This window comes from Phyllopteryx taeniolatus, chromosome 6, assembly GCF_024500385.1.
Source record: "Phyllopteryx taeniolatus isolate TA_2022b chromosome 6, UOR_Ptae_1.2, whole genome shotgun sequence".
Classification (NCBI taxonomy): domain Eukaryota; kingdom Metazoa; phylum Chordata; class Actinopteri; order Syngnathiformes; family Syngnathidae; genus Phyllopteryx; species Phyllopteryx taeniolatus.
Window position 1 is genome coordinate 25,426,962 of NC_084507.1, and position 18,078 is coordinate 25,445,039.

At 41.2% G+C, this 18,078-nt stretch overlaps 1 protein-coding gene across 9 annotated transcripts in view; it reads left to right on the top strand.

Annotated features, from left to right (window-relative positions):
* The window catches only part of gabbr1a (gamma-aminobutyric acid (GABA) B receptor, 1a), a 77,556-nt gene that overhangs the window by 25,912 nt on the left and 33,566 nt on the right, over nucleotides 1–18,078 (top strand). For all 9 annotated transcript variants that reach the window (XM_061775696.1, XM_061775698.1, XM_061775699.1 and 6 more), the window contains 4 exons: nucleotides 9,390–9,524; nucleotides 13,984–14,154; nucleotides 15,521–15,622; nucleotides 17,516–17,581. In XM_061775696.1, the coding sequence (XP_061631680.1) occupies nucleotides 9,390–9,524; nucleotides 13,984–14,154; nucleotides 15,521–15,622; nucleotides 17,516–17,581 (474 nt within the window). The remainder of the gene's footprint in view (nucleotides 1–9,389; nucleotides 9,525–13,983; nucleotides 14,155–15,520; nucleotides 15,623–17,515; nucleotides 17,582–18,078) is intronic.

Sequence of the window (18,078 nt, forward strand, 5' to 3'; positions counted from 1 at the left end):
GATATTGAAAAATTAAGTTCTGATATCCACTGAATTCATTCACTTATACCTGTTAGTATTCGGGTCCTTCATTTTCCATGTTGTATTTTTAGTCAATGTTACACACATCTATATTTGCCCTAAGTAAATTTTTTACTTGATACTTTCTGGTGCATTAACAAGTTGGACATAAATTGGTTTGTGAACCTACTCTAACCCTAGTATTTGTGTGAAAAATTCCCAAGGTTTTCATACAATAAACAGCTTTCCATGTTCATATCTAGAGTCAGTGTTACAAGCGACCAATGATCAAATAATGGTCATATTAAGTAAACGCCTTAATCTAACTGGTATACTTCAAATATATTATGCTAACATATTTTCAACAAAATGATTCAAGTTCTTAAATTTTTCTTACATGTCACAAATTGTGTACCACCTCAGTGGAATGACCCATATCTCATTCACTTGAACATTCTTTGGCCCAGTTTGACTTTGAGTCAGTTCCAAAATGTGACAGCAGTAGAATGTCAAAAAAGTGGGCGGAATAATAAAAATAAAATGTTTTTCGTTCAAAATGGTCTAATAATAACTTGCCAAATTTGATAATATTGGTGACACTTCTCGGTGGCATGATGGCTCTGTCGCCCCCCTGAGTCCCTCATTAGTCATGCTAAAAGAACTCTTAAGCTTTATTCTCTTATGGTCTCTGCATTGGAATAGCAATAGGAGTGTGTGTGTGTGCGTGTGTGTGTGTGCGCCGTTGGCATGGCAACAGACTCACTCTTGAAGCACAGCATATTTAAGAATTCAAAATGTGTGTGCAAATCAAGACATATATGCGGCACGTGTGTGTGTGTGTGTGTTCCCCGTTCTTTTGTTGCTAAATGCTAAGTGTGTGTGTGTGTGTGTGTGTGTGTGTGTACATGCCGGATGCAGCTACCACCAACATACAGTTAAGATAAAGTATTTCCGCGTGCAGTTTTCACAGCGATTGGATGACAGAATGGCTGTCGCCTGGTCTTGGATAGACATACACACACAAAATACACAAAAACACACTTAACCACATGCACACACCCACACACACACACACACCTAAATACATACAGTACATGCACAGACTTATATAACGTACACACTTAAAGACACAGTGACACTTAAACACACCACCTCAACAGATACCTATACCTGCACTTGAAAACACACACTTAAACATACACGCACACTTAAACACATAACTTAAGCACATACAAGCACTTGTAAAAACACATTTAAACACAAACACACACACCGACACACTCTTCAACACACGCGTTGTTTTCGCATGGCGACTTCATTTGTGTAAGGAAGCGTGTGTAGGAGAGTGGAGGGGATTTGTATTTTTTCCACCTTTGTAATTGCACCTAAGTGGAGTTGAGGTGGCCTGCATAGCAATGAGCGCCTTATCCAGGATTCATTAGCCGTAATATTTCCCTTTCGGCTTATTATTATTATCGCTCACGACCGGGTAAATATTCATCTTGCGGCATGAAGACGCTTTCGTTTGCTCGCGTCTCGGCATCAAACTTCGAAATTAAGTCATCAAGTAAAACTTGTGCCTCTGAAGCACCAAAGACACAAATAAGAGGAATTGTGTATCTCAGCATGATCTTTTCTACCTTGATCTTCCAGCAAAAAAAAAAAAAAATGACAAAAAAGTTTAAATGTTCATCTCTCAGCATTTGCACATAACAGTTATGTGAATGCTTGATTGTCATTACGGTATTCTCAAGTAATATTTGCTTAACCCAAAACAGTATTATCATCTATGAAAATATTCCAGAAGTACAACAGGATTAGTGTGAATGCTCGTCTCTAAGCATCTGCGCATATCTTTGTGTGTGCATGAAACAGTGGAAGAATGCTTAATTTTACAATTGCCATGTCGTATTTTGTAGACTTGCAACACTATTAAAGCAAAGGCTCATCACTCAGCATTTATGCAAGTATTTTCAACACACAACAGGATAAATGTGAAAGCTTGTCTCTCAGCATTTATGCCTAACAATTGTGTGAATGCTTGATTCTCACTACAGTAGTCTCACGTCATATTTGCTTCCCGCATACCAGTATTTGCATCCCTCAGCATTTATGCCTATCTAAATCATCAGAAAGTACAGAAAGGATCAGCATTTACACACCTTTTTTTGTTTTCCGATAACAGTTGACGAATACTTGATTGTTATTATTGTCGTGAATATTGTTTGAATGCACAACACTATCAAAGTGAAGGCTCATCACTCAGAATTCAGGCAAGTATTTACGAAATATAACAAGGTTAATGTGAACACTTGTCCTCAAGCAGTCACACAATTTTTTGTCTCACAAAAAGATAAGTGTGAATGCTCCTCTCTCAGTATTTACAGTATATATGTTTTTATTTGCAAATAACAATCAAAGTATGTTTGATTCTTACTATTCTCGTTAAAATGAGTTACCATCAATGTTACGGTAATTCTACACCTTCAAACAACTGCTACTTAACACACAGAGAGCAGCGACACATACAAACAGAGCATACACCAAAAGACAATTAAACATTGTATATTTAAACATCAAAATGTTCACCCAAACCATTTAACGACAAAAGTCCGCAAGCTTAATGCTAACATACAATGCCAAACGCCGGAGCCATGCTCATTGGAAATTAGCAGAGATATTATGGTAATTCTAAACCTTAAACAACTACTACTTAACACACACAGGCAACAACACACACAAACAGGCACACAAGGTTGGGAAACACTTAAGTGTACTTGAGTGTGAAGCATCAGGCCGTGTGTCATGCATGCAATATTTATGAAGCCCGGCGTTTAATCCTGGCGCGGCTCAGCGGATCGTTTCCCCGGCTATCGAGGCCACAGCACCTTGCGATGTACTTGGACGTGCACACATGCTGAGACACACGCTCACGCACGCGCTGGCCGTTGCCATGGCGACATCAAAGCCCAGACCGTCAACTTTAATGAATTATTAACAGCGACGCAGTGAGACGGCGCAGATGCCACGTGTGGATGCGATGAGAGGAGGTGCTTCCCGAGCTTTGTTTTAATTGTCAACCGCGACACACTTTTTCCCAAATGGTCATCGGTCAAGTGATTAAGGGTTAAATCAGAAGCACAGCACTGTGATTGAAAGGCTCCAGGCTCTTATCTTATCAACTAGTTTCCATCCATTTTTTTTTTACTAGTTTCCCAACCTTTTTCAGTCATGTTTTTTTTCATGAAGTCATATTTCTTTGTGAAAATGTCATGTTTTTTTGGGGTAAAATTTTTTGTATTTGCATCAATCGATCACAGTATTTCCGATTAAATGAAGTTGTACTTTTATCAAAAAAAATATAGATATTTTTTAGACTAGCCGTTATCTTAAAAGAGTGAGGTACTGTTTTTGCAAAACCTCTCTTTTTTTATTTTGAAAAGAAGTATGTATATTTTTTTTAATAAGTAATATTTTTTCATGGAAAGTCATATCATCATTTATCATATAAATTTATCTACGAAAACAATATTTTTTCCCCCCACGTAAAATGGAGCATTCAATAAAAAAAGTATAATTTTTTTTTTTAGACAAGCCATATTCCTTCGAATAGGAGGTGCTGCACAAAGAATTATGACGTGTGTGTGCGTGCATGTGTGTGTGTATGTGTGTGTGTGCTGTGTGTGTGCAGTCATATCTCTGTGAAAGTGTCAAGGCATAAAGTCCCACATGGTGATGATGACAGCAAATGGTTGTTGATTAGCATTTGTAGCGTATGACTTACATTAACAAACAGTGTAGCGTGAACCCGTTTGCCATTGGGGATGCGTTCCAAACTTCCCCCGCAACAGGTGATAAGCCGTGATATAAAGACCATACAAAATCCTAAAACATTTTTTTTAACCCCTCCTACACGCTTTAAACGCATCTAAACTCATTAACACACACTTTTTAAACATGACAAACATTTGAATAAAAACCATTTGCAAGCATAAAATGTCGAGAAAATACTGTACCTACTATATGTAATAAAAATGGGATAAAAATAAAAAAAATTAAGCTCAGTGCGGGTACTCACCAGTAAAGATATACTCCAAAACTTCAATGATGCTACTGCTGCTTAAATGTTTATTATTTCATATCGTCGCTGTCGGGTGGAATCCTCGCATCTACAAAACCATTGCTTTTCAGGAAAAAAAAAAAAAAACCGCAATCTTGCTTCAGTTACTGAACATAGTTCAAGTTGGTATTATGCCACACTTATCATATACCATCGCTCACCAACATCAACATGACACCACCACAAAATCATGTTTCCATATGCTTAAAAATCGCAAATTAATACGTTGATATTGATTAGAATGTTACGGACACGTTGCCGCCGCCAGCAGTGCCATCAAAGTCTGCGCTCCAGAAAAAAAGCTTCAATACTTAATGTCAACTTCCCAAACTCTGTTTCAAAGATCTAAAAGCCACGAGTGATGCAATAAAACGCTGAGCTGACTAAGTTTAATAGGTGGAAATCTGCACGCAAACTTACTTTCATGGCTGACCAGTTCCTTCTGCAGAGAAGCATTACAGCGATCCATTTTTTACAAAACAGTCTTACTCAAATGTATCTCACTTATTTTGCTTGTTATATTCTAAAAAACATTCAGACTTTCAATCTTAAGGTGACATAATGGCACACCGCTCCTGCGAATTGAGGGAAGAAGTTAAGTTTTAGAACACTTCTCAGACAGTTGAGTGTTCAAGACAGCTAATAAATGTATTGCCAAACTATTTTCAACTCTTTAAATTGATTAATAATGGAAAAAAAAGATTTGGGAACAAAACAATAGTATCGATTTGTGACTAAATATGAAATTGACCATATATGGACAGACTACAAGATTTCCACCCCACAGCGACGAAATGTTGACTTTTATTTATTTTTTTTAACTGAATTTTAATCAATATGTATATGTTCAAGATTTATGTTAATGTAAAAATCACACATACGGACATATATACAGTAATGGATTGTTATCCATCTGTCATCCATATAGTACATCAACTATCATGTATTTTAGCTGTGCCTCTGCAGCTTTGCTGCCACAATGAAGTCTGCACAAGCTGATTGCACCCTCCTACCCCCAAAACATCCCGCGGGGAGGAAGTGATTGATGCCGTTGACTGATTGGAGGAAAAACACCGCCGCGACCGCTGCCTCGCTCGCGTTGCAAAAAGTTGCCGCTTCTTGTTAGAGGTCATTCGAAGCTAATTGTGTTAGCATTGGAGGACTGGAGCGCTGGCGTGGAATGCTAACGTCATTAGTTTACGAATGGCTGTGTTGGCCTTTTTGGCCTCAGCATTCCTGATAACACCATTTTTTTCCACACACATAGTTCACCTCCTGGTAAAAATTTATCTTTTTTTTAGGAGTCCCCAAAACAAGCCCTCCAAAACTCTTTTTTGGGTTTGAAGCAGTTATTTTGGGGCAAATTCCAGGGCTCGTACTTTGACAAACTTCTAATAGAAGATTTGCCCATGTGAGACCGAATTGGAAGCAGTTCTAGTAGACAGATGGGTGACGCTAAATCGCAAAATTTTGCGTGAGCCATCTAATGTAGGCGGAGCATGCTTTCAAAGTTTGGTGATAAGTTTGACGATTCTCTGAGAGTAAAACAACCCCCCACCCCGACACCAGTTTCACCGATCAACATGATATTGGGAGGAGATGTCTATCTTGACGGCGGCACGGTGGATGACTGGTTAGAGCGTCAGCCTCACAGTTCTGAGGTTCAATCCCCGGCCCCGCCTGTGTGGAGTTTGCATGTTCTCCCCGTGCCTGCGTGGGTTTTCTCCGGGCACTCCGGTTTCCTCCCACATCCCAAAAACATGCATTAATTGGAGACTCTAAATTGCCCGTAGGTGTGACTGTGAGTGCGAATGGTTGTTTGTTTCTATGTGCCCTGCGATTGGCTGGCAACCAGTTCAGGGTGTACCCCGCCTCCTGCCCGATGGCAGCTGGGATAGGCTCCAGCACGCCCGCGACCCTAGTGAGGAGAAGCGGCTCAGAAAATGGATCAATGGATGTCTATCTTGACAGGACAATTGGTAGTAGGTCTATCTTGACAGCCCTAATTGGTAGTAGGTATCCTCCTACATCCTAAAGATGGCGGGTGTAAATTGCCAAGATTTTTTTTCCTAAGCCATATAATGTGGGCAGAGCATGGCCTCAAAATTGACCATCATTTTGAAGATTCTTGAAATGTAAAAAAAATAAAAACATTGCCTTTGACACCAGTTTCACTGATCAAGATGAAATTGGATGGACATGTCGATCATACCTGGATGCACTAAAAAGTCTCAAGAACCCATGCCGGAAATTGAACAGCCATTTTGGTTTGAAGGAGCCATTTTGGGCAAATTTCAGGGCCTGTGTTCTCCGACAGATGAGCCACGCTAAATTGCAATGCATTTTTCCTACCCCCGTCTCTGGCATATTTGATGATTAATTCAAGCCAAAAGTCAGCATTAGTTTTTTGTTTTCTCTCCCGCTCATTAGATGGTGCAGGTGCTTCTTTTTTGCCATGACGAACACCGGCATGTGCATAATGCCACTATTTGCGCTTTCATTTGCTTTCCTGCCTCAGGTGCTGTTGACACTGCTGCTAAAGTATGAAAATTACGAGCTCGGCCTCACATTTTCGCCGTCATCTTGCTCGCATGTGAGGACGACGTCAAGTGTTTTCACTTGTTAGCTCAAATAACACAATCGGCGGTGGCGGGGAGACAAACGTCCTGAATTAGGAAACCTGTCACTGGCTTCTGATTAATTGTGACACCCGTCACGAAAGTTTCTATTGTGTTTGCGAGGCCACCGCGGGGCTGAATCATCACACATGTCAGGACAGTTTAAGCGTGACGGCAGCAGGCGGCGGGCGACCGATCACTCCTGCCATGCTGTCAGTTGCACTGAAACCGCATCAAACTAAAATACGGGAAACCTCCGTAAGGAGTTGACGCCCTCCCTAAGAATTGTGCTAATTGTCTATATTGATAGTTTAAGCCGTAAATATACCACAAACGAGGATCCCATATGATTACAATGTGCCTTGAGATACAAGTGTAATTTGTTCCGTGACCATGCTCAAAGCCCGCTTGTATCTCAAATCATCTTTCCCCACTATTTTATGTAAATTACATTAACTTGATTTGATTTAACTTTTATTTATCCAGGTAAGGCAATTGAGAACAGATTCTAATTTCTAAATCTCACAAGTTAATTATTAATCCGGTCCAGCCTCCCAAAAATGAGCAATGGGTAAGCTGCTCCTTCTGCTGGGTGCGCCTTGGCCTGGGTGCAGGATAATATAGACATAGAGATTCCTCCTTCCTCAGTAAGCTTCCCTAATATTAGTCATTTGCCTGTGATTATTGTTTACATGTGTTGCTTCACTGTTTGTGTTCAAATATCAGTTGCTTAAAAGGATATAAAAGCTATACATAGCTGCTATTTTTTAACCTGTATATAGCATTTCCTATTATGGGTTAGCATTAAGCTAGCACAGGCTATGTGGCTGTTATGAATCCACAATGTGTGATCCCCTTTATGTGATGTTTAGTTTGACAGTAAACTTCAACAGGAAGTATTAATACACAGCTTGAAACCTCTTTTTGAGTTTGCGCTCGCAAGTCAAAGCTAAAAATCGGCCGAACGATAGCTCGTATCTCCAAATCCTCTTAAGTCTGGTCACTTGTATCTCAAAGCACCACTGTACTAGCATTTAAAACTCATCTCAGAAAATCCATCCATCCATTTTCTGAGCCGCTTATCCTCACAAGGGTCACAAGGCAGATATAAACAAACAACCATTTGCGCTCACATTCACATCTACGGGCAATTTAGAGTCTTCAATTAACCTACTATGCATGTTTTTGGGATGTGGGAGGAAACCGGAGTGCCCACGCAGGCACGGGGAGAACATGCAAACTCCACACAGGCGGGGATTGAACCCCGGTCTTTAGAACTGTGAGGCAGACGCTCTAACCAGTCGACCACCGTGCCATCTCAGAACATAAGCTTTAAAGAAAAAAATGGCTTCATTGACACTAATTACTTGTCGCCAGGGCTTTGACGCTATGGTTGTGGCATCTTAGGTTGTTACATAAATACCCAAAAAATACACAAATGGTTTTTTTTTTGTTTTTTTTTCAAAAAATAGTTTTGATCAATAGATCCACAAAAAACATGAATACAGGGAACCCCTGTTTATCACACGGTATACATTTCAGACCAATCCGCAATATGTGCAAATGCACATTATAGAGACCATATTTTAAAAAACTGTTTTACTCCTTCCACACACTTTAAACAAATTTTAACCTTTCAAAACACACTTTTTAAAGTATTGCTTAGCACCTATTCTCACTTTCGTTTGCAGTTTTTTATGAGGCAAAGCGTTCGTGCTTCAAACTGTTTGTCAATCACAGTTGAATTAAAAATGACACATCAAACAAAATATAATTAAACATTCATTCATCAACCATTCCGCTTATCCTCACTAGGGTGGAGCCTATCCCAGCAATCTTCGGGCAAGAGGTCGCCAGCCAATCGCAGGGCACATAGAAACAACAAGAAGAAGAAGAATCACCTTTTATTATCATGAACATGCATGCATGCACATGAAATTTGTTCTCTGCATTTAACCCATCACAGTGAACATATACACATGTTAGTGGAACACACTGGAGCAGGGGACAGCTGAAGGGCCCGGGGAGCATTTCAGGGTATTAGTGTCTTGCTCAAGGACACCACAGCCGTGAGTCCGGGGGATGTTGACGGACGGTCCAGTTGGGGTCTTGAACCTAGGTCCCCCACAGTGGCAGGCGATGATCTTAACCACTGGGCCACGGCTGCGAAACAACCATTCGCACTCACATTCACACCTACGGGCAATTTAGAGTATTCAATTAACCTACCCTGCATGTCTTTGGGATGCGGGAGGAAACCGGAGTACCTGGAGAAAACCCACGCAGGCACAGGGAGAATATGCAAACTCCAAACAGGCGGGGCCGGGATTTGAACCCCGGTCCCCAGACCTGTGAGGCAGATGTGCTAACCAGTCGTCAACCGTTCCGCCGAATGTACAACCAAACTATATAATTTCGTCTGACGAAAGTGAGACCTTAATGCTAACATATAATGTGAAATGCCAAAGACAGACTACCGGTAACTAACATAGACGTTACTAATTCTAAACCTTCCAAACAAACAGAGCAGCAACATACAATCAAAGCATACAACAAATGCTCACAGTCATATATTCTCTCTGCTCTGTGGGAACAATAACTATAACTGGAGATTAGTTTTCTCTTTTTGATTATTGTTGCAATGTTTCCAGTGTGACCCGGGCGAGTCCACTAAGCTGCTGTACGACCTGCTGTACACGGAGCCCATCAAGATCGTGCTGATGCCCGGCTGCAGCGGCGTCTCCACAATCGTGGCCGAGGCAGCTCGGATGTGGAACCTCATTGTGGTGAGTATGCTGGTCATCGGAAATAAAATGGAATTGAACTGTGGCTATAGAGCAGAGGGAAGTTGGTTGGGAGGAAGTCACATACAGTATGTGCAAGTTGTAAGAAGGTCTTCAATTTTCAGTTAAGTCACAAGTGACTATGACCCCCTTTGTCATTGGGAAAATGTAGATTTTTCACACTGGAAAGTCTCCTGTAATCTAATCAACCCGTGTTACAATTGACTAATAAAGGCCACTGAGCAGAACTTAAATATTTTCAAAGAATATTGATTGACAACTGCTGTGTTTGGGGTTGCACTGCCATAAGTACCCCCAAAAGGTTTTGTTTTTTTCCCCACGTCCACCAAATTGAATGGATGTCGTAAATATTAACATGATATTGGGAGGAGATGTCTATCTTGACTGCGGCACGGTGGACGACTGGTTAGAGCGTCAGCCTCACAGTTCTGAGGTTCAATCCCCGGCCCCGCCTGTGTGGAGTTTGCATGTTCTCCCCGTGCCTGCGTGGGTTTTCTCCAGGCACTCCGGTTTCCTCCCACATCCCAAAAACATGCATTAATTGGAGACTCTAAATTGCCCGTAGGCATGACTGTGAGTGCGAATGGTTGTTTGTTTCTATGTGCCCTGCGATTGGCTGGCAACCAGTTCAGGGTGTACTCCGCCTCCTGCCCGATGACAGCTGGGATAGGCTCCAGCACGCCCGCGACCCTAGTGAGGAGAAGCGGCTCAGAAAATGGATGGATGGAGTACTTTTTGACATTTTGTAAAGATTTATTTTCATACAGTGAACATACTGTATGTGGTATGTTACAAAAGAGTAAGATCTTACCTTTGTCTATTTCTTGCGTTCCGGAATTATACAGGAATCCAACTTGATCCTAAACGTCCTATTTAAAAGTTCAAGGCACTGGCTTGATGCCACTTCAGCTTGCTGTGGTCTCAATTTTGTTGTTGCTTGGTCGAGTGCTTTCCCCACTGGCCAGGAGGTGAATCGATTAAGAGAATTTGCTGAATCAATATTGAATTGGAGGGTAAGTTTTGCGATGCATCGATTAATCGATATTTTTACCCACCCCTCCTCAAATGACAACAAAGGGTTTGTTTACTAGTGGTGCCCTTGAAGAAGCTTGGGCTTTTTCCACCCATAAATACTTGTGCCACCAGGGTGACATGTCCTATTGAGTGTAAAACGAACTGTAGATGGGGGCGATTTGCGGAAATGTTCAGGACACAAAGTTGTCTAACTCAAATACCGTGGCTGTTAATTGATTTTGAAGACACTTGAACGAGACAGCGTCACAAAAGACCCTGACAAGGACATAATAGCGCAAGACAAAGCGTATTGTCCCATCTCACGTACTGCTTGCTCTACAATACGTTGTTTTTTTCCTGGGTTTGGCACCAACTTCTGTTTCACATTCTCTATGTGTCGTCCCGCCTCTAACTCAGCTCGCCATTAGCTTTGTCTGATTGTCTTCGATGTTTCTGACATTAGTCACAAAGAACAATGGGTTCTACTGGTTGGCATCTGCATCTCTTGTCCTTCAAGTAGATGGCCTCTGCGATTCTCAGCTTCTGCCTACAGGCTGGGGTGGGAAGTAAAGAAGTACAAATACTTTGTTACTGTACTGTACATTTTTCAGGCATCTGTACTTCAGTTGAGTACTTATTTTTCTGATGACTTTTTACTTGTACTCCCTACAGATGTCTGTAAAACTAATTCAGTTGTGTTGTCTGCCTCCATTTTCTAAAAAGAAAAGATCAGTGCAGTGGTGGGAAGTAACCAAGTATAAGTACAGAGTATTTATTTCTCTGAAGATTTTTTTACTTATACTTGTAAAAACACATTTCTGTAGTGTCTCCTCCTTAATTTGTCAAAATAAGCTTGTTACTTTTTTGATGACACAACATAGAAAATATATATTTTTAGAGAAAGGTTACCTCAACCAGCGTTGAGATCTTGATTGATTGAGATCTTGGGGTTTTGTAAGGCAGAAAAAAACAGCGACATGGAGGAATGAGAACCAGAGAGCATTAACAAAGATGATGCAAGGTCTTATTTAAGAGAATTATTTGATGTTTTCGGCTCCAAGAGTTATTTGTGGTGAACGTGTTGTGTCTTGTTCTAGCCTAAAAAACCACCAGCTTCTGGTGTTCAAATATTCATCCATCCATTTTCTGAGCCGCTTCTCCTCACTAGGGCGTGCTGGAGCCTATCTCAGCTATCATCGGGCAGGAGGCGGGGTACACCCTGAACTGGTTGCCAGCCAATCTCAGGGCACATACAAACAAACAACCATTCCCAGTCACATTCACACCTACGGGCAATTTAGAGTCTCCAATTCATGCATGTTTTTTGGGATGTGGGAGGAAACCGGAGTGCCTGGAGAAAACCCACGCAGGCACGGGGAGAACATGCAAACTCCACACAGGCGGGGCCGGGGATTGAACCCGGGTCCTCAGAACTGTGAGGCTGACGCTCTAACCAGTCGTCCACCGTGCCGCCTGTTCAAATATTCTCCATCGAATTTGAAAAAAACGCATACAGGTAAAGGTGTACCTTTTAGTCATCCTAAGCTAATTTAGATACATCCTACATACTTCCTGAGCCGACAGGCAGTATCTGTACTTCGACTTAATTACAGAGTGGGTACTTTTGCCATTTCTGCCTGCAGAGCTTCTTTGTATCACAGCGAAAAGGCAAAGAAAAACCGATGGTTCCTGGATCTAAAAGAGGATATTAATCAGCTCCTTTTCATTCTGTTAATGTGATCTTGTGTATCCATTTCTAAAAGCACCGTTGCGCAATGATCGCTGCTCGAGGGCTGAAGGAGACCCAACAAGTCGGAATTAAGATACATTGTTTGAAGTTTTTTTGGGGGAAAGTGGGAGCCTACACACCATAGCTGCAGCTTAAGTTTAAATCTTCTTTTGGGGCATGCTTCAGGCGGCACAGTGAATGACTGGTTAGCACATTTGCAGTTCAGAGGTCGTGGGTTTAAATCCAGGCTCCTGCCTTCCATTGTGGAGTTTGCATGTTCTCCCTGTGCCTGAGTACGGTTTTCTGCGGGTACTCTGGTTTCCTCCCACATTCCCAAAACATGCATAGTAGGTTAATTGAATACTCTAATCCAGGGGTGTCAAACTCTTTTTCTGTCTTGGGCCGCATTGAAGTTATGATTTCCCTCAGGGGCCGTTAGAACAGTGATACCATATAAATGTTTAATCATCACAAAAACATTATTACCATTACACAACAAATTGAGGGATAACTAGTTTTGAAATCCGAAGACAAGGCTAACAGTTTGTTCAAGTATTGTTTAAGTTACTGTAGAAGAAGGGTTTGGTAACAGAACAATGCAATATCTCAATATTATTGTTTATTATTATGACAATTGCGAATTTGGGTACAGATTTTATCAAAAATCACGGAAGTTGACGAGCATGATTTGCTTTCGTGGGCCACATAAAATGATGTGGAGGGCCGCATCTGGCCCCCGGGGCTTGAGTTTGACCCCTATGCTCTAATCTGTCTGTAGGTGTGAATCTGACTGCGGATGGTTGTTTGTCTATATGTGGCCTGCAATTGGCTAGCTACCAGTTCAGGATGTACCCCGCCATTTGTCCCAAAGTCAGCTGGGATAGGCTACCGCGCACCTATACATATATATGTATACATACATACATACAATACTGTGTATGTGTGTGTGTGTGTGTGTGTGTATATATATATATATATATATATATATATATATATATATATATATATATATATATATATATATATATATATATATTGGGCAGTTATATACTGTAGTATGACTGCCCAATATATATATGGGCAGTCATACTACAGTCAACCAAAATGTGTCAAATTGTGGCAACATTTCAGCATGTGTCATCTGGATAAAAATTCTAATGGATCAAAATCATACCTGGTGAAAAACATATATGATCAAAATCGTGCAACCAAAGTAATACTGGATCAAAATTGCACCGGACCAACATTGTAATGGATTAAAAATAATATAACGAATAAACCCATTGCAATGAAATCAGACCGTCCTCTGCAGATGTCTGAGCTCTTTTAGTTGTCATCTTTTAAATTTCTGTACTTGCGCCTCCATATAGTCTGAGAGCATCTTTGTCCAAATTACCTATCACTTCTGTCACATGAACGACATCATCTACCTGCTGCATGCTCAGGAATGTGTAATTGCTGTTATTGTGAAAAGTGCACATTGTTCGACTTATCTGACATCCATCACCGATGTGGGAGAGAATGTCTGTAATAGTTCCCTAAATGCCACCTTTCTCATTTTTAAGGAGATCTGTTGAAGGTTTTTCCTTCCACTTGTCATTGTGAGACAAATTATTTGAAGAATTAGTCGTTTGGCATTTAGCGGCGCCACGCCTTGCAGACCTTTCCAAAGTTTCCAGCCTGTGTTCTTCTCCGCAGCTCTCGTATGGCTCCAGCTCGCCGGCCCTGTCCAACCGCCAGCGTTTCCCCACCTTCTTCCGCACACACCCGTCGGCCACGCTGCACAACCCTACCCGGGTGCAGCTCTTCCAGAAGTGGAAGTGGACCCGCATCGCCACCATCCAGCAGACCACTGAAGTCTTCACCTCGGTCAGTGCCTTGCATCTGTCCATCCAGCTTGAGTCTGACAGACATATCGTATACCCTCACAGGTTGAACAATTAACTTTTGTTAATTAAAAAATAATGCAACGAGATACCTCTAACTTTTTTCCCATCAAAGGTTATTTTCATTCGAATAACTAACCTTAAGCCTTAAACCTAGCCCTACCCCCTGGGCTTGGAGGTGGTGACCTCCTTTAGAAGATGGTCAGTGTATTGCTCTAACCCTTTTGATTTGGGGAGGGTAGCACATTTTTCTAACACTAACTCTTCCCATGGTGCTTATCATCCCTACAGTTTATTCCTAACCCTAAACCCCTAATCCTAACCCTTTCTTGGCAGTTTTCCTCCTTATATTTCAACCCTAAACCCTAACCCTTCCCCTGGTGGTTGTCCTCCTTATATTCCTAACCCTCCAACCAGAACCTGCTAATCCTAACCCATCCTGTGGTGGATATAGTTCCCAAACTCTTAACCATAACCCCTAACTCAAACTTCAAAACACTTAACCCTAATAACCCCTGATCTTTCCCTGTGGTGGATGTCATCCCTATCGTCCTAATCCATAATCCGCAATACTAGATACTCGTTCCAACCCTCTATCTATGTTTTTAGTTGCTAGATGAACTAATGCCAAACCACTAAGTCCGTCTTGTTCTGGTTCTGGAATCTTGTTTGACTTGTGGTCAAATTCCATTCATGTTCCTCTTTTGGTTTTTTCTTTTTTTTTTAAGAGCAGCTCTCTCTAAATATGGAAATTACTTTTTGATCAATTTCGTTGTGGAAATTGTAGGGCTTTTTTGGTTACAAGCTAAGGTTACTGGTCGTACTCAGATCCCATGACTGTATTTAAAAGAAGCGTTTTTATTTAATGCAATCATTTAATTCAATGCAGAAAATAAAGAGCAGGCAACCAAGCAGTAGTGTTAAGCCCAAAATGGTTGCTTGATTTTGTTTATGTTTTAATCACTTTCTTCGTTTGGTCACATTGTTGTTGTTTGCTTCAGACTGGATCGTTTTAATTAGCCGTGGGACATTTTCTTGGTGTTTGTTTACCGCAGCCGCCGTGTTGCTCTTTCCAGCAATTGCTCACGGTGATTATCGGACTCCTTTTCAACATATTTGTCGGAATATTGGTGGCGAAAGCGCATCGATTGTGCCGAGCATCCCTCCCAGACGCGGCGGTCAATACGGAGACGTTTAATGTGCGCCGCCGTAATGGAGGTTAATGAGCCGCTCTTTTCACCACTAGCGGCTTTTAATTTTTTATTCCATTTCCAGACGTGTTCTTTTGTGCTTGCTCCCACACCACCTTTGATGTTTTCCCTCTGTCTATGTGTCTGTCTGTCCGTCAGACTCTGGATGATTTGGAGCAGCGAGTCAAGGAGGCCGGCATCGAGATCAGCGTTCGGCAGAGCTTCCTCACCGACCCGGCTGTGGCTGTCAAAAACCTGAAGGTGCTTTGATTAAAAATTCACCTCAGCTGTCAAAGACCTCCCCTCTCCCAACACCCACCCCGTCAACACCACAGCCCCCTGCCCCTCCAGCATCCCCTCTTCCAGACACTCTCACATCACAGCTGCAAATATCATTAGCATGGACGCCAGTTGGCAGAAATTAATGCACAGTGTTAATGAGATACTCCTGAGCTTCTGGAGCTGTCAAGGTCAAAGGCTCGTATTTGCTCTACGTAGTCGTTTCACATTCATTTCTCACATATTTTCGTCGGTCCGATGTAGTGGCACGACTGACCTGGGACATGTACCCCAGGGCATCAAGACTCACAAAAATACAACAAGGTAGGCTAGGCTAGCTTTTAGGAATGGTTAAGAAAAGGGAGTTGCCCCCGGCCGAAACTGCAAGTCAAATGTAACCTGGCGTAGTATCTGGACTGACTTGCGAGAGGCAACAATGTGCCACAGGACATCTGGACTGGCGAAAAATACAAATAGAAGAGGAAGCTCTGGTAGTTTTAGGAGTGATTAAGAAGCTAGCGGTTGAATCTTGTCCACTGAACCAGAAGTATGTCTTGATTAAACATAACCTGACGTAGTTCATACGAGAGGCAGCAATGCGCCACAGGGCATTCAGCTTCGGGAAATTATAAAGGAGAAGAAGCTAGGTTAGCTCTTAAGAGTGGTTAAGTGAATGGAGTTGTCTGCCGAGCTAGAAATATGGCGCAATCAAATGCAAACTGGTGTAGTACCGGGATTGACCAGCGAAAGCCAGCAATGTACCCCTCGGCCTCCAGACAAACAAAAAAAGCTACATTTAACTTTAGTTGATGTAATAATTCTTTAATTTATTTGTTTTCAATAATAAAAAAAAATATATATATAATTTACATATACTCCACATTTTTTAATTAAATCATTGGTTATTTTATTTAATGTAAAAAAACATATACCTTCTATTTAGAGTAAATCCTTTTTTAAAATGATTGACTCTAAATAATAAAACAAACAAATGTATAAAATAACCAATTTTAAATATGCTGCCAATTTAACATTTCTTAATTAAATAATTGGTCAATTTATGATTGTAATAATTAAACACAACAATTATTAGTCAAATAAAAAATTTGTAAAATATACAATTTCACATATACCTTCAACTTTATATTGAAATGATTGCTTAATGTGGCGGCACGGTGGTCGACTGGTTAGAGCGTCTGCCTCACAGTTGTGAGGACAGGGGTTCAATCCCCTCCTGTGTGGAGTTTGCATGATCTCCCCGTGCCTGCGTGGGTTTTCTCCAGGCACTTCGGTTTCCTCCCACATCCCAAAAACATGCGTGGTAGGTTAATTGAAGACTCTAAATTGCCCGTAGGTGTGAATGTTAGTGCGAATGGTTGTTTGTTTATATGTGCCCTGCGATTGGCTGGCAACCAGTTCAGGGTGTATCCCGCGTCCTGCCCGATGATAGCTGGGATAGGCTCCAGCGCTCCCGCGACCCTTGTGAGGATAAGTGGCTCAGATAATGGAGCCGCTTATCCTCACTAGGGTCGCGGGCTGCTGGAGCCTATCCCAGATATCTCCGGTCGTTATTGTAACTATTGAAATTTAAAAAATATTTCACATATACTTCACATTTATCATTTCTTTATTAATAAAAAACTACATATACTTCACATTTAACATTTATTTATTATATCATATGTTAATTGATTTATTATTGATAATGAAATACAAAAGTAGTAATATAAATGAATATTATTTCATTAAAATAAATAATTAAATGTGGCCCTTGAAAAAGGCACTAAATGATCCTTAAACCAAAAGTAACAACATTCTTTTTTTATTTTAATTTTTTTTGCTGTTGATCGAACGGGCTTTCTGTCTTATTCTCAGCGTCAGGACGCCAGGATCATTGTGGGCCTCTTTTACGAGACCGAAGCCAGGAAGGTGTTTTGTGAGGTTAGTGCCTGTTTTTTCTCTGCTCAGTTAATCCCAATAGGCCGAAAACCCCTCGACTTTGTTGGTCTCCTGGTAATGAGGCGTTTGAATGCCACAACAAGGTGACGTTTTTACCATATCCTCATGCTTATTCACAAACAATGTTTACATCATAAAAGGACAAAACAATACACATTTTTAATTGAAATACATCATACTCACCAAAGATGTTGGTTATTAAATGTATTAATGTGTGCATATTGTTTTGCTGGTCAAAGTTGACTGTAACTAGTTTTGCTCTGACCAACCAATCAGAGGATGGAAAAATGCTGACGTCATCAAGGGCCAGTTTGCTGGCCCTGTGAGGATGAATTTGAAATTGTATTGTCCCATTGCTAATGTAGTTGAAGTTAGATAGGTCAGCACTACTGATTGTAAGGCCCTGGGCAGATTAGAGTGACAGACACACACCTCATAGAGGGTGAAATCTGAATGGAACAAAAATGTCATATAGACCT